The following is a 27,800-nucleotide window of genomic DNA, read 5'->3' on the forward strand; positions in this document are numbered from 1 at the left end:
AAACATTTCAGTCTGAATTTTTCATACCCTCAAAAAATTGGCCTAAACACTTAGCTTACCTAGCGAAAATAGATACCCTTTTTTCATTATTTTAGTGTTTTTGACACCCTTATTAAGTTATCTTGCCCTATCTTGAAAAAGACAACCTTTTTACATGTTTTTTTTGTCGCGCATGGTATCCACCCGTCAATGCAAGTGCCCCACCCCCCCCCCCCCCGATATTTCCTCATCATCCTTCCCCTTCCAGGCATGAAAACTTTCACCGAAATCCTAGATGGAAAGTACATTCTGCTTCCATTCTCGAATTCTCTAGGCAAGAGGCCATGTCGGCAATGATTGCACAAGACGTCAAGGGTTGCCGCCATCAGGCAATGTAACTGCAGAGGACCCAAAAGAGCCAGGAGTCATCTGGGGTGATTTCCCCTGTATGCCATAAATGTTCCCAGACAATAGAACATTAGTCATTCTATGGGACTCCAGGGACATGGCTGGAGACTTGTAGGAATCCATGTACAAACACCATGATGCTGCCACCAACAGTTCTTTCTTCCTCAGGGTGTTTCTTTCAGGCGGGCGGGCATGGAGAGGGGTGTCATTTTATAAAAACCCAGTTCACACCCGAAATAACATTGTCAATAAAAATACTAAATACCCGGTACTTAACACACGGGAATATGCAAGCAACCATATCTTTGAAAACTACAGTGCGTATCAAAAAAAGTTTACACTTTGAAAAAGCCCTGGGAAATAAAAAATATACAACATGTGGGTAATTTTTCACATACAATCTTGAGTTTGGATCTCATCTATCCAATGAAAGTAAAAGTTTTGACAGAATGTTACACTTGAGTGAGCATTGTCCATTTTTGTAAAGCTCGCAGAAATCTGTTTGTGCAGAAATGCCTGTTTGTACTCTGTGTCAAGGGGAAAGGGCGAAATCAAACTTACCCTGCGAAACATTTATCATACATTTCCCTTGCAATTTTAGTCAATTGAAATAAAACAGATACATTCAAGCATTTTCTAACAATTTTGCCACCCAAATTGAAATTTAAACACTTAGTAAACACAAACTTTACCCTCTTTGTGCCAGCTGGATCTGAGGACATAGCTGAATCTGAAAAAAAAGTTTATATCAGACATCTCTAGCATTTTTTCACTAAGTTTTTATCATTTAAAGTGGGTTTACATTTCATTTTTCATTTAATACTTGTTTCTCCACACTTTTCCCAAGCTTGACAATGATTAACAAAATGAAAATCAAGCCTAAGCCATGTTATGTAAATCACAGCTCAGTGTAAAGCAAATATCGTCACGATGGCCTTGTTGTTTGGGGGAGTGGGATGGGGCGCAATGCACTCCTCGAAGTGGTTTGGGCAAGGAAACAAGTTAAAAAAGGTAAAATATATCTTCAAATCAATTTTACACGCTAAATTCCACCTGTTATTCATGATTAAGGTCTACTTTTATTCGCATAACTATTTCAAAGTTCTGTGCAAATCATTTTTCACTAACTTTTCAAAAGTAAATGGTGCTCACTCAACTGAAATATTTTTCGTCAGTTATATGGTCAGTTGATTAAATGGACCTGTACTAATGTTAAAATCTGGAAAAATCCTCAGGATATTGCAAATGTATAATTTTACAGGATTTTTTCCAAGTGTAAACTTTTTTTTGATACGCACTGTAGAGATAAAGGAATAATTCTTGTGAAAGAAAGAAGTGACTCTAAACTTTAACAGAAGTCTTTAAATGCTTTGGTGCCCTTTCTGTAGCTGAAAATGCTGTCCTGCCGAGTTCCTACGACAAAAGGAAGCAGTGCAATAAAAATTGAAAAATTAACCGTATGTTTTAAAGCTAATAGACAAGTGAAAATACCTGTAACACAGAAAAGTGACAGTACAAATGTTTGCAGTCTTTGAATCTGATAAACTGTACAGTATTTTTCTGCATGAACCTGCATGATTATGTTGGCCTAATATGTGCTTTCTGAAGATGCAAATGGGAAGCAGTCTATTATACAAATAAAAAAAATAAACACAAAGTGAATATGCAAGTAACCAGATGTTTTCAAAATCTTGTAACGTGGAAAGTGACAATAGAAATGTGTGTGTAAAGTCTTGGGTGGTAAATTGTCATGTAACATAATTCTGTATGAGCTTTCTTCTATGGAGTTTTGCAAACAGGCTGCAGGTCAACTTTGGTGATGCGAATATTCCTATAAAGTTTCTCAATTGCATCTTGCTTTTCCTTAAAAGTGGGCCGCGGAACCGTGTACAAAATTGGAAAAATGACCATACGATTGTGATTTTTTACATGGTCAGCCCCCCCCACTTTTGGCTTAGCCCCCCCCCCACTTTGAAAACCCTTCCATGGCCCCTGTATAGCTAGTGGGAGTCTCTGTCTGGTGCACAATATTATGCAATGTTCTGGACTCTTGGTCAGAAGTTGTATTGTGCAACAACACACAAGTTCTTTGCCAAGACATTAATTTACTTTTGCCACTCACTACCCAGGTGTGAATGGTCTGCAGACAGATAGACACACACAAATTGGAAGACTTTAACCAATACACCAAACTGTCATATGTACTTGATTGGAATGTACAAGGAACTTTGTGGAAGTCATACCAATTCAGAATGCTTCTATTTTGGACCTAGCCATACCATCCGACAAAAAACATTTTTCTGTGGAGTTTTGCAGTCAGTTCATTTGCAGATACCTATTTCATATGCATTTTTTTATATAACCAGATTTCAAAGACACAGACATGAAATTGACAAATCATATACCAATCAAAAGCTAATAAACCACTTCATACAGAAATGCAAGCTTTATGCATTTTCACAGCTTAACAGCTGAGTATTTTACTTAAGAATAGCTCCAGTCATCGGGCTTAAAATAGAGACTTTCTTGTAAATGCTTTCACCGGCCTCGAGACCGTGACGTCATGTTGTGTTACAAGCGGTGTAATTCCATAGAGTGGAAACAGAAAAAGTGGGTGATATGTTCCCCTTTCAGGTTATGCATTTTATTTTCTTCACTTCTATCACGTAGAGACATCATAAAAATCTTTTTCCACAAGCTTGAATTTATGAAATCTTCGGCTTTTGACTAATTTTCACCATATTTTATTTCCTGCTTATTTGGCACAGCTTTCAAATTATATCTGCATTCAGATGTGTAACAAGTTTTCCTGACATAGCAATTTAGGACACAAGAGAATATATCACAAAAAATCTAGTGAAGAGTTGTAGCTTTCCATCCATTTGAGCACTGAATAATTGTCATTTCTTTCTGCAAATTGACAAAAAGATTCAAATTCAGAATCTGAAAGGCATAGAAATAACCCCTTTTCCAGTGTACAAGCCTATGGAAAAACAACGCTTCTAATACAACATGACGTCATGGTCTTGAGGTTGGAGAAAGGCAATGGAAAGCCTTCTGTCCAAATTCCCGCAAAACATGTTAATTTTAGTTTTCCTAAAATATACATAAAACTCCCAAACTTCCCATTGTCAATCGCACTCTTAGCTCTGGTCGGGGTCTTTAAAGAAGTAATATCTGTAGCTGATTTTTCAAAATCAAATGGTAAAGTTGTATTCAATTGAGAAATAATCTAACCAATTTCTTGAAAATATATAATTTATACAATAATTCATATAATATAAATATGGGAAAGAGAAAAGGCACTCAAAATACATCAAAACATTTTTGAAATACATTTAAACAGCTGAATTTGAAAAACCCCAGGAAACATCCTGCTTATTGACCTCTGTTTTCTCATTTTCATCAATGTGTGTCTATATTCTGATGAATTGTCATTTTAAATGAACACAGTGATAAAACTACACAGTACAGGACCTGACCAGACCCTAGTTCAAAAATATTATTCTCAATGAAAAGTGCAAGCATTCTATCTATCTCAGCTATTCAAATCTTATACCCCTTTCATAAACCTATCCTCCAATTAGCCACCTAAGAGTAATGCGGATAATTCAATAAAAATTGCGTTCACAAACTCCGAAAATAAGCCGCATTATTTTTACGAGCGCCCGTCCTGAAAAAGGCGGATAATTGTCATGACAACTGGACACGCCCCCTCCGATGCGGTTGTGTTGGAAAAGGGTGACCTTGTGACCGCACCATGGCAATTATCCGCATTATTTGGAAATGCGTTCATTAACTCAAAATCTTGTCCCGATGCTGCTATTATGCGGATAATAGCAGCATCAAAATAATGCGGATAACTCTGGTCCTCCTCCAATTTTACGACCAAATTATGCTGCTATTAGCCGCATAATTGGGTTTATGAAAGGGGTATAAGAACCTTAGGACAAGATTTTTTGTTATTTGCTCTTGGTGAAACAGTTCCCATTATCAGAACAGCATGAAGCCTCAAATACTTCTTTAGCCGACTTCATACTTTTGCGGGTCTAGGTATCAAAAGGTCGACTGAACCATCCAATTTTTCTGATTTTCATGATTTAATGATCAGAGAATAAAAAACAATTCTCGGAATAAAAGCACCTGGGGAAAATTTTAACATTCTCTGGGAGTATATCAGTATAAAAGTGCAACTGCATGACACCACGGGGCTGTTTGAAGCTCCTTGATGACACTAAAAGGAACGTTATAACTGTTGGTCTGTACTCAGAAATTACAACAGGCATCTAAAATAAGCTGAAAAAGAAAATGCAATCCAAATTTTAAATCAGGTAAATATTATTATTTATAACTATTTAGGTTTTTGAAACAGGTTAAACTCAAAGTTCTTTTGTTCATTGTTTGAGTTAATTTAATGTCAGCTGGGACTTCAGTCTTGGGCTATCTCATTGAGATTGTGAAAAAATTATGATATGAATTGTAAGTCTACCTGTAGGTGCAGATATTAATTGAGCGATAATAAAAAGTGGGTCTTTGTAGAAGTCTAGCACAGGTTCAAAGTTGCTGTGCCAGTACCAACAGCTATGGTCTACAATTCCACTTCACCCCTGGTAGTCAGAAAATTCAAACCATTACGGCATGTTTTAAGATAGTGGGATTTGATTGATACCTGCAAAAAGAATGAAATAACTGGAGAAACTGGCGTAAAATGGAACATTAATGACTTTTGCAGTTTGCATGCCATGAAAGTGCATCCTTATGGGATAAATGTAGGATATAACATGTGCATTGCCTCCAGAGACTATGATGTGTTTGAACTTCAAACTTTGAAGTTAAAAATATTCAATCACAAAGATTCAAATAAAGAATTTCATCACACCTGCTTGAGCAAGGAAGCATGTAGGTCGGGTTAAGTATATAATTCTAAAAATACGGATGCGGGATTGTATTTATCCATGAACTGAAGACCTAATAAACAAAACTTGTTCTTGATCAAGATCGTTGAAGGGGTGAGCATTCACATTTTTAACAGGCAAAGAAAAAGTTTTGTCAGATGGGAGTAGGTGAAGACCTTTTTTTAAAGATAAATGCCAGTTGTGGTACGATCTCAAAATGACTTTTTTACAGAATCCAATATAATGACCACCCAAGTGTCTGTTTATATGAATAAAAAATATTCGCCAAAGGATTCTGGAAGAAATTGTGTAATTGCTGAGAAATAAGCAAAATAAGCGCAGATTTGGGCACTTCCGTCAGGTCTTTATTCCAGCAATATAATATACACTGTCCCACGTGTGCCTATCTGTGTTGGTGATCTTCAGTGTGATTGTTTCTCAGCTTAGATTTTATGATTTCACGAAGTTCAGTTTATTTAACTGTACCAGATCGACGATGATATAGTATTACTAACCTTGGTTTTACAGACTTTCTCACGAAATCAGTGTTTTACTGCAACTACTGTAATTTAGCTTTAAAGTAAAAATATGACATTTCAAAACAATTTATCTTGTCAAATATTTGTAAAATTACCATACTTGCATATCTACTATCAATTCAATAAATTTCATGTTAAGCTTGAAATATAGGCCTACTTATTCAATTATGACTCCTATATGGAGTTCCAATTGGTTTATAAATACAAATCCCAATTTGTCAAAATAAGCTCCCAGTGACTGAAATTTGAAACTACTACAAGGGACAAATTTAGACTGTGCACTGTAACTTCTCCAAGCAGTCGAAAATTGGCTATCAAACTTGTCTCCAGACCCTAATGTTAATAAAAAAAAATGTTAATAGGTAATTCCATATGTGTCGTACTGGACATTAAGAGATCATTTGACAGGTTTTCGACAAGAAAAACTAACAAATATTTTAGTAACTAAAAGTGATCATCAACTACTGCCACAGTGTTAGAAGAGCCAAGACTTTATATGACTCAAATTCACATCCTGTATAATACAGATTTAAAAGGATAATGTGTCGTATGGGAAGCAGAAAAATTACTTTTTTTTAAACCTTAAGTTTGTACTCTAACAAACTGTGAGTTGCACAGATGATTTTAATAAAACTGAACTCAAAATGAAATTCAATTACCCAAGAACACATGAACATATATGAAAAAATTCAAAATAAACATTCATGAATAAATAAAGCAAATTAAAATTTCCAAAACATTGTGGCATATGGAACACTCAAAATGTGTTATGAGGACATCTCTAAATTAAAGCGCACACTTTTTTATGTCTCAACATCTTCAATCGATCAATTTGGCTGATGATAATGATAATCCTATCAAACTTAACACAGTTATCATGTTAGAAACCGCTATTGTCTGAATATTTCTCTCAATATATCACAAACAAAATACTATTTTGTACGGGACACTTGTGTCTTGTACAGGACAGCCTGTATAAACAAAGAAATTCATATCAAAAAGAAAGGGAGAGTTGCCCCTAAATTCTTCCTTTTTAATGGAAAGCCTTAACTAGTTATTCAGGACAATTATGTAACCTTATTCTGTCTGTTATATATAAAATTGAGAGCAATATATCATCCTTTTTTCATGATCATATGATAAATGTACAATGGTTCACAGCATTTTTTAAAAGCTAAGAAAAAAAAGGGTTTTAAATTTTAGTGAATTTAGTGACGATTTCCAATTATACTATTCAAACATTGAATGAATGAAACTGTGTTTGTGTAAATTATGGGGCTAAAATTTTATGAATTTTCATTACAAATTTATGTACATAATACTGTATGTCACAACTGTCCACTTGTAATTCCACAAAATGATTTTTTATCTAAAAAATACTATTTTACTTTTTCAAACTTTTCTGTATTTCATGAAGTCATAGTGTCTGTCTCATTTTTCAGATTTTTGTTAACAACTTGAGAAAAGTAAGGAGTTTCAATCTATAAAAAAATAAATGATCATCAAGGAAGGTCTAAATAGATGATATGTAATTTTTTGTACATGTTATCATAAATTCACAACAGCATACAAGAGGAAATCATCTTTCATGCTAGGATGAATTTATTATAAAGGTTTTCTTTCAATGCTCAATGCCAAAGAAATTAACGAGCTCTGACCAGTGAAAATCACCAGTTTAGCTGAAGGGATTCACATAAGAATACATGAAGTCAACTAAAATGGTTAGAATCACATAATTCACGTTTTCTGGGGTTAAAAAATACCTATTCGGTTCACTTGTCAAATGTCAAATCAATTACTTGAATTCAAATAGGCCTACTGTTTATAGTTTCTGAATCCAAATCCTGCAATAAAATGCAATATATATTGAGTCGTACGGGACAATTTTTAATAGGACATTTACTGAAAAATGAAAGGCAGTAATTAGATCCTTATTGCCCATGGGTCAAAGATAGAGAATGCATTAATTATCAAAAACAAAAATGTAGGAAAAACTTTTGCATTTTCATGTGTCGTACGGAACATTGTCAAAAATAGGTTCCGAAAAATCAGGGCTACCTCTATTAAGGATCATGAAAATGTTGTAGATATTAGTGTTTATACTTCACTATTTAATCAGTAAAATTACTGAAAATTCCATTGTCCCCCCCCCAAAAAAAAAAACTAACTATCTTTCACTTACTTAAAACTCATAATTTTCATAAAATTTAGGCATCACAGTTAAATATTACACTGCTTATGACTTATTGAAAGCATGTTGAAATTTATGATATTTTGTAGATTCCAGAGTGGAATCGCCCTAATTGTAAAAGGGGTTGCAGTGGATCTTTTTTTCCATGTTATTAGTGTATGTATATATACATATATATATATATATATATTTATACAGAGGTTTTCTACGGGGGGGGGGGGGGCAAGAGGCAGATCCACAATTTACAACAAAGAGCATCCTCGTCCAAAGCATTTGTTCCTTGATGAAAAACACATGCAGAGTGAATACCATTTTGCTAATTAAATTGATGTGTCCAAAATTTAAGCTAATTTTATTGATTTATGTTCTAGAGTGTTTAGACAAGGAATATATATATACTTACTGCTGAAAAGTGTGCCGCTGTTCCTGGATGGCTTGAAAAATACAGCCCAACTCCATATTCTCCGTACGTCAAATCTAGATTAAATGAAGAAAGATAAACAATGGTGAGAAACAAAAATAAAAGGAAATGCTTTCTCGAAAGATTTTTAAACATGCAAGAATAATTTTATTAAAATTCACAACATTGTAAGATTTTAAAAAAAATTATCTTGAGGACTGCAGGTCTTTTTTTTTTAATATCTCCATCACATATGTACTGGACTTGCACTGACACAGTCACCAATTAGTGGTTTTTATATCTTCTATGATGCAGACCAGGATGGCATCTCAACATGCTTTGTATCACATGGAAAAGGTGCTGTGGAGACACCCAACACTTAAGGGCCGTCTGCACCATCCCGAGTTTTCAAATTAGCGTGGTATTTCTGATCTGGTAAATTATCCCGATCTGAACAATCTCGAGATTATTTGCAATGCAGATGCAATTATCGCGCTATTGCGTAGGATTAATCTCGAGATTGCAATCCCAAGTCAACTTGGGATTATTTGCAAAATAGCGCGCTATTTGACGAATTATCGCACTAATTCGTAGGTGCAGACGCACTCGGGATTATTATACACGGCAATGCATCAATGCCTCGTTCGAGCAGGAATTGCTCTTCTTGCGATGGTGGAGACGGGGTTTCTTGAATCTTGAGATAAATCACGAAGAGGGCCGATCGGGCTAAAATCTTGAGATTGGGCAAACTCATTACACAATTATCTACAATCATTTAGATGGGATATTTTTTAGACTTCATCAGATAGTGATGAAGAACATCATTCAAACACTCTCTAAATGGAGCATTGCAAGATTAATACTTGTATGTTCAATTGTTAAGCATAAATGCTTTGATTAAACATAAATTTGGAGTTGATTTGCATTTATTGGCAGCTCAACTTGTTAGTAGGGTTGCATACTTTTACCCGTCTTTAGCACAGCTACCCTGATCGGACGCTCAAGCATCCAAGGAATTCTTTCCTTCTGCATACCCTTGCATATACAAACCTGGGTGGAGTGTGGTTCTAAGTCTGGAGACTTATTCGCTGAGCCACAATACCACGATGGCTTGGTGTTTAGAAAATCTATGACATAGGTACATATGAGTAATGTAGACTGCGGTAATCAGTGCCTATATAACCTGGCATTTGTGTGTTGAATAAATGAAAGAAATGTCCATGAACTTTGTTCCAAAAGTGTTTTTATATGCTCAAATATAAGAAGCCATTGGCAGTCAGGAATGTGTATGGAGAAATAAACATAGATGCTTTCAGACTGACTTGATAAATTGAGAATACCACCATACCAGGTATTCTCTGATCAGGAAATTCATTCTGATCTACCCTGATTAGAAATGACAGGTATTTTTTGTCAGTGGGAAAGAAAACTTATAAAATATTTCCGAAAGAACATCACTGCCAAATAGTAGGTACTAATTATGACAACTTCTGCAAGGATTTTTTTTCAGGATGGCAGGTAGGTGTACTTGAAGCATGAAAAGCAAATTACGAGAAGTTTCCCATCCCAGCAAGTATGTTGGGTGCGGGGCCCCCGTAAGGCATTTGGGTTTGCCACCAAGCTGAGCTGGTGTATTTGAATAGTGTGCCTCCATCGTCTCCTACTCAAGACCGTACTGAGCATGCTCCTAACTTTGAGAACGTACCTTTGTGTGGATTCTGACATTTCTTATCAAGTATTTTGAGGCCTGAACAAGTTTCTGAAAATTTCCAGGTATCCTGGTGATTGAGTCGGTCTGAATGCACCGACAGGAACATGATTTTGATCAGCGATCCTGACTGGCTGAACTTCTGATGGTAATGAATGTCCATACTAGCACAGCTGGGTGGAATAACAGAGAACATGATTGATTGTACTGGGAAGAACGTGTAACGAAAGGCCGTTCACACAGGAAATACCCTAAAATACCAGGATTGAAGTCAAGAAGAGCTCGGGGATTGTGTTGGTCAACAGTAGTTTGCTGTGCTCACCCTTTGCTTGAGGAAAGCGGTACTTGGCCTTGGCCTTGTGCACTGCAGGTCCCAACAGGATGTATTTGTGCTAATATTTAAATATCTACTTGTTGCTAAACATTCTATCAGGATGGGTACCTTCAGTGTTAGCCCAAGGTGATGAGGTAATTGCATTGGGTGCCCAAACTTTAAAGTGAGATGAAATGATCTCTGACCTTGATATTTGACCGTCAGACTGCTGATATTGTTCTTAATAAGCATATTAACCTTAACCTTTATTTCATTTTTTATTGTTACCAAGTAAAGGAAAATTAATTGGGAAATGACCCCAAATGACCTTTGACCTCCTTTTTGTGACCTTTAAAAATTCATGTTAAATGATCAGTGACACTGAACAACTAGTTAGTGATGTCCAAGCTCATATTGACCTCATAATTTTGAAGTTATGATGACATTTAAAAAATGTAACCTTAGGTTAAGAGTTTGATGTTGACAATGCCGTCTGAAAAAGCTGCCCCTAAAGTTCTACTATGCAGGCAAGACAAAAATTGAAGGGGGGGGGGGCGAATTTGCATTTGTAGGGTTATCAGGTTCAACTACATTAAATGGTACAGAAAGTGATATTACATAATAATCTATGTCACATCCATTTGTTCATATTTCTACAATATGGCCTATGATTTTATAGGTATATGATCAAAGGGGCTACATGTTTAGTTTATATTTAGTAGGGTTAGTAGGTTTGCTTCCGAAAGGCTGGGTCTGAGGTGAGCTGGAACATGAACGGCTCTATGAAATAGAGAGGTCAAGGGTCAAATCCCTCCCTGAAGCAAGCATGTTTGGCAAAATTAGGTGTGAGTGACATAGATATGGGACATTGCCAAGAACACGTCATAATTGGGGTGGGGTGGGGGAGGGGGTGGTCACGGAGAAATAATGCCCGTTTCCACCAGCGCTATTTTTTAAATAAATTCCCTGCTAATTCTGATCTGGAGGAAATGATGAATTGCCACTTGGTCTACACCCACTTAGTCAACTTCCTGTTTGGTCTAATATCTCACATGGTTTAGTTGTAGGATCTACAACCAGTCTGTCTACTAAACCATTTGCCATTCTGATTTAATTTTGTGTTCATTAACAAGTTGGCTCGGGCTGGTGGAAACACTGTTTCAATTTTCCTTCATTACGACTGAATGAACTGAATCGTGGGCCTGAACAGAACTAGGGTTAATGGAGACCCATCTTTTATACTATAATTCAATTGAAATGTTGTTGATGCCATCTCAGTCAAGTCTTTGGTGAATTCGAAAAGTAACTTTGGACTTTCATTTAACTGTTGCATAAAGAAGATATGTAGAATATTAAAGTGTATATGTGAAAATAGTATTTAACTTCTAATATAAATGACACAGAATAATCTACCTTAACAGCAATATATTCATAAATAATACCATATCATATTGCGTGCAATTAAGAATTATAGTGTGTCTTTAGGTCACATCTAACTATTTGCGAAACTGTCCACTCACTATTATCTTTCCTTTGCCTTTAAATTCAACCTAAAGGACAAGTCCCACCCAATATCAATTCAATTTGAATGAAAAAGGCAAATGAAAACAGCCAGAATACTGAAAATTCAATTAAACTGGATGCAAAAAAAGAATGCTTCGTAATTTGTAATTTTACATTTTTCTTTTCAGGATATGCATGAAATAGTCCTTTAATGCCAATGAGGTACCTAATGATATTTATTGTTTACTTTTATCAAATTTTCATATAGTGAAAATCATGGTTTGATTTTACAGTGAAGATCATGTGAAAAAAGAAAACAGCCAGAAGACTGAAAATTAATCAAACTTGATGCAAAACCCCCAACAGAAAGCTTTGTAATTTGTAATTTTACATTTTTTTTTCAGGATATGCAGGAAACGGTCCATTTGCTGATGAGGGAGCCAATATTGCTCATGAACTCTATCAAAAAAATGTCAAATAATTATGAAAATCATGTTTTGATTCTACAGTGAAGATCATATGAGATTATCATCAATCATTTAATAACTTAATTGCAATTCACCAGAATGTTTCTTTTTTCATAAAATTTAAATTTGAATGATCATCAGCTCTCTCATACCATAACGCCATGTCAATTAGAAATTTAGAAATCGAAAAAATCAATATCTTTCTATTTTCAAAACAGAATTGGTTGCATCTTCCAGTACTACATATATGCTTGCTTGATTTTTTCTCTGGATATTCCAATACCTCAATATTATTGAGTAAGTCTTTAATACAAAGCTGAACTTTCCCTTTAAAATGAATGTTCATACAGGAACAAGCATGACAACCTTACAATTGTTTTATGAATCACCAGAAAGAAGACAGTATTCTTTGCCAAGCGCCACTGCAACAAAACACATCATAGCATCAGCATATGAAATAATGATCAAAGAGGACATCAACCATAATTCAGGGCTCCAAACTAACACTTTTTTTCTACTGGTCCAACCTATTCATGTCAGGCCAGTAGATACCCAGTTTTTCAATGTTTTACTGGTCTGAACCCCAAAAAATTTACTGGTCCCCCAAAATACCCAATTTTTCAATGTTTTACTGTTCTGAACCTAAAATTTACTGGTCCCCCAAAATAAATAAAAACATGAAAAATTATTATGCTGTCGTTTATTGATTTTATCCCCCCCCCAAAAAAAAAAAATTAAAAATAAACAGTACACACTCACAACATAATTCATGAATGCAATTTCTCAATTTTGGAGAACCATTTTGATGATTTACAAAAAGAGGAGAAAAGATCATTTGTATCAGTTTGATATATTTTTACTGGTCATGTCGGACCTGTAAATCTGGGTATTTCTGAAAAGTTACTGGCCCAACAGAAATTTTTACTGGTCTGGGACCATCAGACCAGTGCCAGTGTCACGCGCTGTATAATTGACATCTAGAATGTTTTCAAAGTAATTAAAGAACATTGTTCCTACTAAGTACTCTTAATACTCATAATTACAAACTTTTGTTTAGATTAGAGAAGAATTGCCTAAGTTTTAGATCTACAAACTAAGAAGTCATTTATGTATCACAACTGGGCACAACCATATCATTTTTTATTCATTTCAGTAGGCAAGATTTTTTTAGTTTTTTTAATACCGTTTCAAAGAACGTTTTTTATGCATTTATTCATAATAATCATCATTATTCTAATTATTTATTGATATCATCAATATGATCATTATCATTAGAAATCATTTCTTTTATTATCATTTATATTATTACCATCATCATTATTTATTCATTCATTTTCTTTTTTATAACTTTTATTTCTATTTTGTATTTTTTACTTTTTAAATTTCATAGACCAATATATAAGCACATATATAGAAATAGTCTGCTTCGGCATAAAGAATACACTAATCACAAAAGTGATTACTTTATTCCATATGCCGAAGCAGACTATTTCTATTTTACTCAGGTACTTTTTGCCGCTAAACTTGGACTGTTGGCGGTGAGGCCCTTTTCAGATTTTCCTGTTATGGAGCCGGAGATTCGCCGTTGTCATCTTGGACTTGCAGTCATGGCAACGCGTCTTCAGATGTGTCTTTTACAGTACGCTTCCTCCATCTTCAGCGCACTGATTTCTTTGAAAGGTGAGTTTTACAATCCGTATGCTCATGAACAGACATGTTTTTCACAACTGTTTCAGAAACGGATTTTGAATTCTCTTTTTTTGTCACATCATGGGCACTGACGAAGGGTGTGACTTTACCGTTTCATGCTCCTTTTAAAATCTATGATTTTATTTCAACTTTTGTGATTACTTTATATATACTTTTTATTTTTTTCGGGGGGGGAGGTAGGAAACAAAAGCTACCTAAACATTCAGGGATTAGTTTCATTGCCCTTTCTTTATGAAATCCCAGATTTTCCCAATTAAAAGGGGAGGGGGTGGGATAGGGTGGAAGGAAAAATTGGAGAGAGAGGGAAGGGAGGCGGTGGGGGGGTGCAGGGAACAAAATAGGAGCAAGAGAGAGAAAAAAATATGAAGGGGGGAGGGCGAGATATGGTCATGGACATTCTATCAACAACTGTCAGCAGTCTTCATATTTTGTGGTGCTGAAAAACATTTCATGTTTTGAGCAGATGAATAACATTCATGTTGGGAAGCAAGAGCGCAGGGCACGGCTCAGAAACTACTTTCACAGTTCACCAGCAGTGCTGCGGTCAGACCTCCCCCCTTGATCAATTGCTAAGTGCAGGCATGTTACAGTCTTAAAGGCAGAGTTCAGCTTTGAACTTTGCTTTGTTAAATGTGTCAAGTTCAAGGTTTCAAGTTGAATTTATTAAAAAAACAGACATGAGAATAAACGAAGATCAATGAGCTAAAGAAATCTAAAACACGCTAAAAAAAGGTAATTGGCAAAGCTGTTCATGATTGCCATGGTCCAACTTGAGCTATCGGTGTATTCTCATGTTTTAATCAATACAAAACACATAAAGTCATTGACTGAAACCAAGCCCTACTTATTACAGCACAGCAAACACATGAAAGTGACTTGCATTTATGAATTTTTAATAAAAAAAAAACAGATTGTTAAAATATTTTTGTAATTTTTATATCTACAAAATATGAAAAGAAATTTGATTAACTATAGACTTTTTACTTTTGGATATTTTCACATCAATTAAACCTATTCCACTAATCTCTCTTTCCAATTTAATAAATCCCTGTTAGGCATGACAATGAACATAATGGAACCTAATCATGATTTCAACATCAGTGAAATATTACTAAGCAAAGTATATATGTTTGGCTTAATACGCACCCTGGATTTCAAATTTCAAATTGTGTTAGCAAACTGTTGGTTTCATTTATTATAAATTGATGATTTTATGTGGGAAAACGCAATAAGCTGTGGTCTACAAAATAATGCTTTCATGATATTGTGGTTGCCTCATCTCAAAATAGAAGTTTGATTAGAGCTACAGATTTTATTTTCTTTAGCTTATAATTAGATGAGTGGAACAATGGCTTTTTCTGCCTTATTCATGGTATTTAGTACCACATTTCATGAATGAATTGATCAAAGCAAGATTTACCATTTTTTACACTTATATTAGTCATTATATCTAAAGTATGGTTACACTTAGTTTGAAAACTTTCCATTGATCCAGACTTGAAGGCACACTGATATGGTCATGCGTCTTGAAGTCGCCCCATGAAATGGTGGTGTTGTAACACCGTTTCAATTTTAATTTGGTTTACCATACAATATCCCAGTTGAACAAAAAGATATTGTCATAAAATTGGATTCATTTTCAAGCTAATCTAAACTCTATCATGTCTGAAGAAACGAACGGAATAGCACGTAAATTCGCGACACTGCGACTGATGGAATGAACAAGTGGAGCGCCTCTGGCAGTCTCACCTGCATCGCGCGAGCAGCAATGCTGACTTTGAAAAGTACTATAAAATAATTAATCACAAAAATCCCATTCATTTAATGATACAATGCTGCGTTCATTGACAATAAATGACATTTGAAATTGATCACGCGACCTAAGACTTGCCAGTGATACTCGATTAAACCTATATCCACATTTTATAAACTATATCTATAAACTTTGAAAGTTATAACAGCAATTTAATAATTACCTCCAAAATGGCCAAAGTTCAATGACCTTATATGACCTTTGACTTTGGTCATATGACCAGAAACTACCATGAGATGTTCAGGGATACTTGATTACTCTTATGTACAAGTTTCATAAATCAGATACATAAACTTTTAAAGTTATGATGGTAATTCAACAGATACCCCCAACTTGGCCAAAGTTCATTGACCCTAAATGCCCTTTGACCTTGGTCATGTGACTTGAAACTTGTGCACGGTGCTTAGTAATAGTTGAGTAACCTTATGTCCAAGTTTCATGAACTAGGTCCATATGATTTTTTAAGTTATGATGAAATTTCAAAAACTTAATCTTAGGTTAAGATTTTGATGTTGATTCCCCCAACATGGTCTAAGTTCATTGACCCTAAATGACCTTTGACTTTGGTCATGTGACCTGAAACTAAAACTAAGGGCAAAGAGAAAACAAGTATGGATTTCTGAAATAAAGTATATTGGTGGTCCTAAAAATTTGAACATTTTCTCTCATAACTATGCATGAGTTTTATTTTTTCAGGAGAGTAATAGTTCCAAGAGGTATATAAAATTGATTTAATATCCCCGTTTATTAATATTCATGAGTTTTCTAAATAAACGATTGTTCAGTTGGCGCTAAAGTGACAAAATTAATTTTTCACTATATTTTCCAAGGAAAAATTATCTGGAGCTCAATGAATTATCGAACATATGCAATTCTCCCCAAGCAAAAATATTGAAAACTACAGAGCTCATGCTGAATCTCAGGCACAGCAAACAATGGTTGACTTAAGTGAGGACAGGCGGAGTGGGGAAACTCACGTGGTGCAGCAGCGCAGATTCCACCGAGTGTCTGTGCTAAAGAAATTTGGTCCAGAAAGACCAGAATACGGGGATGCAGACCAACTAGGACAAGATTACCAAGATTTATCCTTCAAATTTGAAGAATTCTTTCGAAAGTATCGGTGGAAATTATTCAATCTCTCAGTTGGACTGTCCAACTATAATTTGGTTGTTGAAAAAATTACTTGTTAGTCCAGAGAAAGGTTCAGAAAAACAGGTGTAAAGGGGGTCTAGGACTTGGCTATAACATAATGATTCATGACTGACTTGAAGAATATGACAGGTTGATGACAAATCATTAAAAACTCAGACAGAATGGGAGAGAAAACATGGCATTGCTTGTCAGACTTTATCCTCATCCATATATAGGTGCCCAACAGATGACTTATTGACCCAGTTGTGATGAACCCATCAAGGATTAAAATACAAGAAGGTAAGGGTGCGTTTACACAAAACTTTTGGCTAGGAACAGTGTTTGGGGAAAAGGTAGAGTTCAAAGCGTGGTAGCATCCTTTGTCCTTTTCGCGTAAATGCTGATCTGAATGAGGACTGTATAAAACTCACAAAGCGGTGCGTTTGATGTTTCAACGAAAATGCACATTCTGAAGAAGGGATAAATGCAACAGCATTAATACCCATTAACTAAAAATACCACTCAATGTGATCAAAATACCCCTCTCTATCACTACGACTTTACAAAAGAAACATTTATGATAATGAAGAAACCATGACAATGCAGTACCAGACACAAAAGAAAATTGGGGCCACTTCCATTGACGGGTGGATACCATGCGCGACCATTCGGTCTCGAAAAGCACCCTAAACACGCATTTTCCATATTCTGAAAATGCACCCCTTAACAAGAATTGGCGTGTGAAACCCTACCCTTAACAAGTTTAGAGTGCGATGGAACAAACGATACCCTTGGCAGGTATTCCCTGAATTGAACCCCTAAAAAAGTACAGCGATACTTTAGTTATGTCACGGACGTACTCGGTCATCGGTTTTACCTTTACTATATCATTGGGTATACGGCCCAACCTCCTACACCTCGCGCAAATCGGACTCAACATGTAGTGTTGACAGGGCAAAAAGTACATCCTTAATAAAACATTTGTCTTTTTTATATCCTCGCAAATCTGACCCTAAACACATAGCTTTCCTAGCGAAATAGATACCGTTTTTCATTATTTTAGTGTTTTTGACACCTTTATTACCTTATGTACGTAATGTGCCCAATCTTGAAAAAGACAACCTTTTTACATATTTTATTGGTCGTGCATGGTATCCACTCGTCAATGTAAGTGGCCCCACTCCAACTTCCAAGAACAATGCATGTGCCGAATCTCATTAGCATTGGGCGAAAAAATGAGTAAGTAGTTTTCTCTTCAAGGCCCCTCCCCCATCTCATACCATAATATGCTATTATCAACACAACACAGAATCAAGCACATTTAAAATGGTGTCTTGCTCTTATCAAGGAGCTTCATCAAGCCCACTGTATGTGCCAGATCTCATTAGCATTTGGCAAAAATTCAGGCAGGAGAACATTCCATCAGGTTTGAAATGGACTGCCGGAGCAACCAATGGACTACCTGCTGATTCCTTTGTATTCTACCAAATTTGTCTGGCAAGGGTATAAAGACAATGATATGATTTAATTTGAGAATCATCTTCTTTCATGTCCATCAAATTGAATGTCATGTATTTGGCCAAAACGTTTTTTGTTTTGCAATTTTGGCAATTACAACTCCTTGTTTTGTAGACTGGCACGACAGCATCGTGCAATCACATCCTTGAAGTGCACAATCAATTTACATTACTTGTTACGTTCTACCGAGTATGAATGCACCCAAAGATATATAGGTGAATGGAAACAATGGTGTCAGTCACAAATTAGTTGGTAATAAAGATATTCCATATCAGATAGTCCAATTTGGAGTTACAATGTCACTTTCTGGACATGCAATGGAAAAATTTTGCTATATTCGTGATGATGAAACCAGGGGTGCATGGATCTAGTTTCTCATAAATATGGTGGCACAAAAAAGGTCTTTTTATAGGAATTTTCTAAAAGGAAAAAAAAAAGCTTTAATAAACTTAACAATAGGAATCATTTTCCAAAGAGCAATGTAAATAAACAAACAAATAATTACATGTTAATAAACATAAATGGTGGCACTTCTCAGAAAACAGGAGACACAATGGTGATTTAGGCATTTATTTTGAATCATCAGCATGCAACTTGCACCTATTATTTCCACATAACCTTGGGTAGAATAAGCTTGATTTTCAAAAAGAATGAGATATGAAACATTCTAAGATGTGAATAAATTGAATTTAAGAATACTGAAGTCTAAAATGACAATAGAAGGGAATGAATTAATCTTTTTAGCTCTACAAAAAGCTGATAATTTGACATCCATGTACGATAAACATGAATGCCGATAATTGACACATACTATTTTTGTGCTGTAGAAACTGTAGTCATTACTCACTATTTGAACCGCTTTTTCTGAACCATTTGTTGTGGATTGTTCTCTATATACTTCTTCATTCATCATTGGTATTTTCTTTGGTTACAGCCATGCCCAAACTTAAAGAAACTCGCCTGAAGTAGAAGCGAAAGAAGGAGATGCCTATCAAAGTTCTCGAGAAGGACATTCCCGGGAGCTCCCCGCACTCTGCTGACGATGAAGAGATCAGTGATCATGCTGGTCATTGGCCACGTATGTTCACGGCCTCAAATCAGTGGAGCGCGCCATTGAAAGGTCTTCTCGCTTAGCCGTATTGTTAGAGACGTTCGTGAGCATCCCTTTTTTCACTCTCTAAAATGTCTGCGACATTAAAATCATAAAAACAGTGGAATCGTTAAATTTTAGTGAGGCTATGAATGTTTATCATTTACGTTAACTATCAGTTTACCAACATATACCAAATTTACAAGCACTGTGTGGGTAGACTTCGAATTATCAGTCATTTCGATGCAATCCCAAAATTGATGAAAATATAACAGAAATTTGATATAACATTGCAAAATCCTTATTTTCGAATCCCCTTAAATTTTCATTTTCTTTAAAAGCATCTTAGTACATTTTTTAGAATTTTTCATAAATGATAACGGCAGTGGATTTTGTGCTCCAGTTTTTTTAAGGAAAAGACAGGCATTTGAAATCAGGTAATTTTTTTTATATTTTCAAAAGAAAATAGTTAGATTCGAACAACTTACTAATAGTTCTCCAAAAGAAGGGTTATATTCTAATTTTTGTGTGTAAATGATACATGACGCTAAATTTTACGAGTATATCAATGCATGGGGGATAACCTTTTCCACAATGAGTTTCGTAATTGAGAGAAAAATCCAGTTATTTCCTAGCACGCGAGCCGCAGAATGATAAATTTTAGCGTGCGCACACTGGCTGATCGCCGTGTCTGCGGGGACGGATATCTAGTCCCATACTGGTGTAAGGTCATATTTTCTACGTACCTTTTCCCTTGTAATGATCACTTTGCACTTTAATGCTTAATTTTGTCACTTAATCTGTGAAAATTGATGGCTAAACGATTTTCGAAAATGCTCGGAATAAACCTGACACATGAATGATTTCATTTTCGAGAATTATTATTTCTTTCCTGAATTACTAAAAGGCAAATTTAAGTCAAGATTGCATTATGTAACATACTCACATTGGACTGTATACATAGCGCATACATGGCATATGTGTGCGTGGGGTGTCTATAATCATCTAAATTGTGATGTAAATATAATCATATTGTAAGCAAAAATCATGATGGGTGTCAAAGCAGGGGCGGATCCAGCTTTTTATAAAGGGGGGTTGGGGTGGTATGCGAGGGAGCGAAGCGACCGAGTCCAAGCGAGCGGACCGAGCGAGGGGAGAGGGTGTGGGAGGGGGGTGTCCCCCCCTCCCACAGGAGAGAAATTTTTTGAAAATCTGTGTGTGAAAATGGCGTTTTTTTTGCATCTAAAACTCCACTATTTTTGGTATAGAGGTTAAATGAATACATAGAAATAGAATAAGATTAAATTAAAAAATGGTCCGCGGATTTTTTTTTTTTTGGGGGGGTTGCAACCCCCCAACCCCCCCCCCCCCTCTAGATCCGCTTCTGCATAGTCTGAGTTTTCTTTGTGTAAAAGAAACAAAATACTGTATGTATGTCATTGTATGCAATGCATGGCAATTTCAATCAGTTTATATTTTTCTTTTGTTTAGTCAGCGTTTAGTCTTCAATGTACATAATTGGTTTTTTCAAGCGGTGTTAATACCAAAGAGCTCGATTCCGGCACTTCGACTAAAATTGGGTATGATACAAACTATTTATTTACTGCAGCCAACGAGTTCCTGACACAATTTACTTCTTTGAATATAAACTACATTATGAATATCACCGGAACGGTTTTAAGATAAAAAAGAATTACCCTTTTTTCGCAAATGAATATACTTTACTACAGTTGTAGCTGTAAAATTACTTTGTCTTAATCCTTTCCTCTTATATATTAAGTCGCGCATCATAATTGCAAAAGTGTTTTTAATGTCCAGTTTTCAAGCCATAATACTAAAAGATTTTCACGGGCTCATTAGGCTTATTACATTAATAGATAAGATGTCAATTTAATAATTACTATGTCATTTTTAAAAATGGAATATTGACAAGTTCTATTTCGCGCTTTGGAAGAGAAATATGAACATAGTCATCATTTTCATTTGATGACATAATGTTTTAAGGATGTCCGGGTGCTATATGTCAAAGCTCAAAGGAATATATTGAAACATATCAGCTTATTTCAAACTGTGATCCATATCCACCTATAACAATTTTCCCACAAAGTGCTTGAAATACAGAGCCTAAATTGTCCCTTTTACAGATCGGAATATCAAATATTTTAATCCCTTTTTGATAAGATAAATTGTCTGTTCGCGCTTCGCGCTGGCGGTAATTATTTAGTTGGTGGATACACATTGAGGATCACAAACATTGCCCAGAATATTTAAATTTTAGGACAAATACTTGGAAAAAAAAGCTCGCTCTTTGCACTCGCACTACTTAAAGGTAAATGCTAGTTTTGGTAACGATATCAAAATGAGTTCGTACAGAATCCAATGAAATGACCACTAAAGTGTCTGTTTGTATAAATAAAACGCATGTGCCAAAGGATTCTGGAAGAAATTGTGTAATTGCTGAGAAATCAGCAAATAAGCACGGGATTCGGGTAGGGCGTCGGGCCCGACGCCCTAAGCAATAATTATACATTGTCCCACGTGCGCTTATCTGTGTTGGGGATTTTCGGTGTGAACATATTTCAGCGTAGATTTCAAGATTTCACAAAGTCCAGTTAATGTAACTGTACCAGATCTAGATCCTCGATGATATATTGGCAATTAAGCCTTGTTTTACAGACTTTCTCATGAAATCAGTGTTAACTGCAACTACTGGAATTTCTCTTTAAATAAAGATTATTATACATATAAAGCTTAGAAATGACATAAGACTACCCCTTCAACATACAAACAAAAATCAACTTCAAGCGGCCGATCGGGAAAATTTGGCTGAAAAAAAATCACCTCCCCCCATTGGCAAAGGCTGGATCCGCCCTTGTCTATTGATAGCTCTTGACGGGCCGGGGGGGGGGGGTGGTACCCTTAAATATTTTTGTTGAATTTTTAACTCAATATATTGCTTTGACCGCCACCCCCTTCACACACGATTTATATATCCCCGTCTACTAACAGCTCTTTATGGAGGGGGGGGGGACATTTTTTTTAATTGCAGCTCGATACTTTTATATTGCTCTCACCCCCCCTCCCCCTCCCCCCCCGATCAGATGATAACGCCACTTGACATACGTGATTTCAATTGCCATATGCCCCAAGATCCACTGACTATTCATCTAGCTTACACATTAAAAAAAAACGGAGAGTTGTCAAACTCAACAGAAATATACAAAGAAATAACAACAAAATGACATACTATAGAAAGAAAGAATCAAAAAAATTGAGAACTTGGTAGAATAGAATGTTGAAATTTTTTACCCCCACACCCGATCTATTACGTATTAGACAATGATATGAAATTAGGCTGATCTGCCTTTATTTGTGCACGATATTCTGAACTAAAGTCTTGATATGACCATTGACATATGGGTTATAAATTTTCATAGTTTGATCACACCATATCCATTTTAAATTCCTGGAAATTCCAGCAACAATACATGTTGTCATGGGTACGACACACATTTTCTTTATTAAAAAGTATCACGACACCAACGTTGAAACTGTGCAAAGGCCTTTAATGGCGAACTCCACTGGGTTGATACATAACCTATGGGTGATGAACATACGTGTGGCATGTATCGAGCCAGAACACTGAATGTGATGAGGATCGAAATACACATACCAAAGCGCATGATGATTCAAATTCTCCCGCCACAATTAAGAAACAGATAATGCTCGCGCTGCAATCAATGCCTGTGATTCGGGCCATTGTTGATGAAATTTACTCTGAGATATATGAGAAAATTGCTAGTGATTTACATGATGGTTTCCAACTAGAACTTCAAAACAAAATTCGAGAACTACAGTCATTTGAAGTAAAACTGAATTAAAGTGTCGAAAAGTCTGTCAAAGATAGAGTCAAGTGTTGAAGAGCAAGAACAGTATAGTAGAAGGAGCTGTTTGAGATTTCATGGAGTGAAAGAAAAACCCACTGAAACGCTAGATCAGGCAATCATCAATCTAGCGAAGGAAAAGATGGGAATCACCATAGCACCTACCCACATTGATTGCTCACATAGATTATCTTCTAAGCAGGCTGCGTCAAGTGTTGAACACGTAGGATCGTCATCGGAATCAATAAAGTCCAGCAGTAAGCCAAGGATTATCACCATCAAATTCAACAGGAATAATGTAAGGGATACTATCTACCGCAATCGCATGAAACTCGGGGCTCTGTTCATGAGGACCTTACAAGCTACAGGTCATCTCTACTTTTCAAGGCAAGAACCAATGTCAACGTATAGAAGACTTGGACATCAGAAGGCAAGATAACTGCTTTCACCAACGATGGAAGGAGAGTACGAATTGCTCGTACAAGCGATCTCGAAAATCTTGACAGTGACACGTAGCTTATCCTTTATTTTGATCACTGAAAAAGTTTGAACTGTCTAATGGGCAAACTCTTTCCATGTATATGTAAAAAAATCAGGTCCTCATAATCATGATGCTGTGTTATATGTAGATGCCTTTGATGGATTCATCTTAAATGTTCATTCCTGAGTTCTGAGTTTTTGACATTCGGATACTGATTGGATCAGTGATGTATGCCTGTATAGAGAATTGCCTTTTCATCTTATTGATCAGTATGGAGAGACAAAACGACCAAGCGTAATTGATAAAACTTCAAATGACAATCATTATGACTCTATCCCACTTGTCTTTGAAAAACTGAATTGTAACAAGGGATTGAAAATTGGACATCTAAATATGTGTACTTTGTTAAAAACTGTAGACGAAATTAATCATATTTTAGAACAAAGCAATTTGGATATCTTAACTCTCAGTGAAACAAAATTGGACAGCAATATATTTGACTCTCAAGTTTCTGTGTGGCTATAATATTATCAGGCTGAACGGAAATAGGCATAGTAGTGGTGTCGTTATATATTTAAGAGGTAACATTGTATTTGAAATGAAAGAACTTGATTTGGTCACTTGGAATAAATATATATCAAGATTGTTAATGAGAAACAAAAGCCTTTTCACTTGGTGACATGGTACAGACAACAAGATTCAAATAAAGTTGTTGTAGATAATTTTAAGCTGTTACTGCAATATCTGGATTCTCATTGTCTTGATTTTATCATACTTGGTGATATAAATTGTGATGTACATGTATCGAAGAAACCTCATAACATTCATACAGAAAAATCATTATCGCTTGCCAACGATTACAATATGAAACAATATATTTTGAAAGCTACTAGGGTAACTGACACATCTTCCTCAACTATAGATTTACTAATTTCTTCTAATGATGACACAGTTCAATTCTGTGATGTTGTAATAGTTTCTTTAAGTGATCATTAAATGATTGTTGCACGTTTGGAAAGAACTAAAATGACATTGTCTTGTCATGTTGTAACAAATTCTTTAAGTGATCATTACATGATTGTTGCACGTTTGGAAAGAACTAGAATGACACTGTCTAAGCACAAATACGTCACTTATCGTGATTTGAAAAAAAATGAATTTTTCTTCATTCTGTAAGGAACTGGATAAATGTTCATGGTTTCAGATCCTTTCTGAAGTTGACATAAACACAGCCTACGATAACTTTCTAAATATGTATAATGATATCCTAAATAGGTTTGCACCTGTGAAAATAAACGAATTTGTAAGAAAGTGTTCCATGGGGCAATGAACAGATTTTAACTATGATGAAGGTTCGTGATCAGTGTTAAGAAAAGGCACGCTTGTCTAGTGTGAATACAGACTGTTACGTAATAAGTCACGGCGAAGCGACGTAAATCCAAAAGGGAATATATAACGAACATTTTTGAGAACTCTGGCAATAGTGCTGAAATATGGAAACTGCTGGTTAAAATCCTTCCAAACAAACGTAAAGGTCAAACTTTAGAATCACTTGATATTGGAGGAAGTATATTGTCTGATTCTTAGTATATTGTCTGATTCTCAAGACATCGCAAATTATATGAATGATTATTTTTCAAATATAACCAAAGAACTTAAAGATGGTGCTCAGTTTGCTGTGAAAACGTTTGAATCAACAATCAAACAATCAACTGTGTTCTCTTTAAAGGGGAAGTTCACCCTGAAGAAAACTTTGTTGTAAAGATAGCAGAAAAAATAGTCAAAAATATTGGTGAAAGTTTGAGGAAAATCCGTTAAAGAGTAAGAAAGTTATTAGAGTTCAAAATTTTAGATTTGTGACGTCATAAACGAGCAGCTGCCCCATGTGTTATGTAATATAAAATTTATGAATTTCAAATTTTGTATGGTTCCTGATGACTTAATTTTGTTTTCTTTTCATGATCGGGTGTGAAATAATTTGTCTATTGATATACAAAAGTTCCAGTGAAAACCATTTTAATTTTCTGAGAAAATGACATTTCATTGATATTTTACCATTCGCTATGTAGGAATACTGCTCGCATATGACGTCAAAAATCAAATAATTGAAATTCTAATAACTTTTTAATTATTTGATGAATTTTTCTCAAACCCTCGGCAATATTTTTTATTATTTTTTCTGCTATTTTTACAATAAACTTTTTGTCAGGGTGAACTTCCCCTTTAATGAAGTTACACAGAATGATGCAGTAAAGTGTTTTAATGAGATTCCAAAAATAACTCTTCAGGATTAGATAGTACACCTACCTGTATCTTAAAAGATTCAGTTTCACATATTATTGTACCATTGTTACATATAAATCATTCTCTTAAGCAGGGAATAGTTCCATTAGCCTGGAAAATGGCTAACCTCATGGCATTATTTAAAGGTGGTAACTTAAAGGATTCTACTAATTATAGGCCGATTTCCGTATTGCCTGTACTGTTGAAAGTAATGGAAAAAGTTGTTTTTTAAACAAGTATATAAATATGATTCTGATAATGATATACTATAAAATAATCAGTTGGGATTATGCCCCAATTATTTAACAAATACAGCCCTCTTTACAATTACAGAAAATATTTGTAAAAAATTAGATATTGGGCACGCTGTTGGATTAGTATCGCTTGACATTCGGAAAGCATTTGATATGATTTCCCCACAATATTATGTTAAGAAAACTTGATCTTCAGGGGTTCAAAGACGATGAGTCAAGCTTAAGATGGTTCCAAAACTATTTAACTTTAAGAAAATGTGTAACAATTATCAATAATACATTTTTGTCTTATAACAGTTACCTGTGGAATTCCACAAGGGAGTAGTACTATTGGTCCCTTGATGTTTATTCTTTTCATATTTTAATGATATTTCTACTGTTGTAAAGTTTAGCAGTATTTCAATGTAAGGTGATGATACCTGTATACTATTCCTTAGATAATGTTTCTGATTTATGTTCCTGTCTAAATGAAGATTTAGCATGGATTTCAGACTGGTTACCCCTTGATCCAAATACGGCAAATTCACATTTCTTAGGGTTCAGTAATAATTACTGAACCCCAAGAAATGTGAATTTGTCGTATTTGGATCAAGGGGTAAATTAACTTCATTTGCAAATGCACAGGTTAAAATTGAAGGTGAAAAAAATAAAAAGAGTGGAAGAGTGCAAATACCTTGGTGTTATGCTTAGTGTACATGTACTTCTCAACTGGAATGCACATATTAACTTTGTTAAGACGAAAGTAACAAAAATCCTAATTGTTTGTAACGGCTCAGGCCGTACATCAGTCTGAATACTGCTGTAATGCTTTACAAATCACTCTTTCAACCACACTTTGATTACTGCTCCATAGTACGGTTCAATGCAGGGAAAGTTTTACTTACAGAATTGAGTGTTCTTCAAAATCGAGCACTGCGTATGGTCTTAAGAGTTGATTATAGATATAGCACCAACCTGTTGCATTCTACTCTGAACATTGACAAGTTAGAATTGTGATGGAAAAACGAGCAGTTTCCTTTATATCTAAATTACTTCATGGACAACTTCCATATTTCTTGTGCTCCAAAATTAGTATCAAGAAAAGTAATCATTACCAATGTAGGATTAGTCTAAAAAAAACAACAACAAATTTTATGACGGTGGTCTCTATATGGGTATTCAATTATTTAATTCCTAACCAAGTAATACCAATCAAATGGATAAGTTCTCTTTTATTCATGAAATCAGTTAATT

At 35.3% G+C, this 27,800-nt stretch overlaps 1 protein-coding gene across 2 annotated transcripts in view; it reads right to left on the minus strand.

The window, feature by feature from the left end:
- Positions 1-27,800, minus strand: part of LOC121424045 — an 83,316-nt gene that overhangs the window by 24,372 nt on the left and 31,144 nt on the right. For both annotated transcript variants that reach the window (XM_041619623.1, XM_041619622.1), the window contains exon 13: positions 8,416-8,489. In XM_041619623.1, coding sequence (XP_041475557.1) covers positions 8,416-8,489 — 74 coding nt within the window. The remainder of the gene's footprint in view (positions 1-8,415; positions 8,490-27,800) is intronic.

The sequence above is a fragment of the Lytechinus variegatus genome, chromosome 11 (assembly GCF_018143015.1).
Source record: "Lytechinus variegatus isolate NC3 chromosome 11, Lvar_3.0, whole genome shotgun sequence".
Lineage (NCBI taxonomy): Eukaryota > Metazoa > Echinodermata > Echinoidea > Temnopleuroida > Toxopneustidae > Lytechinus > Lytechinus variegatus.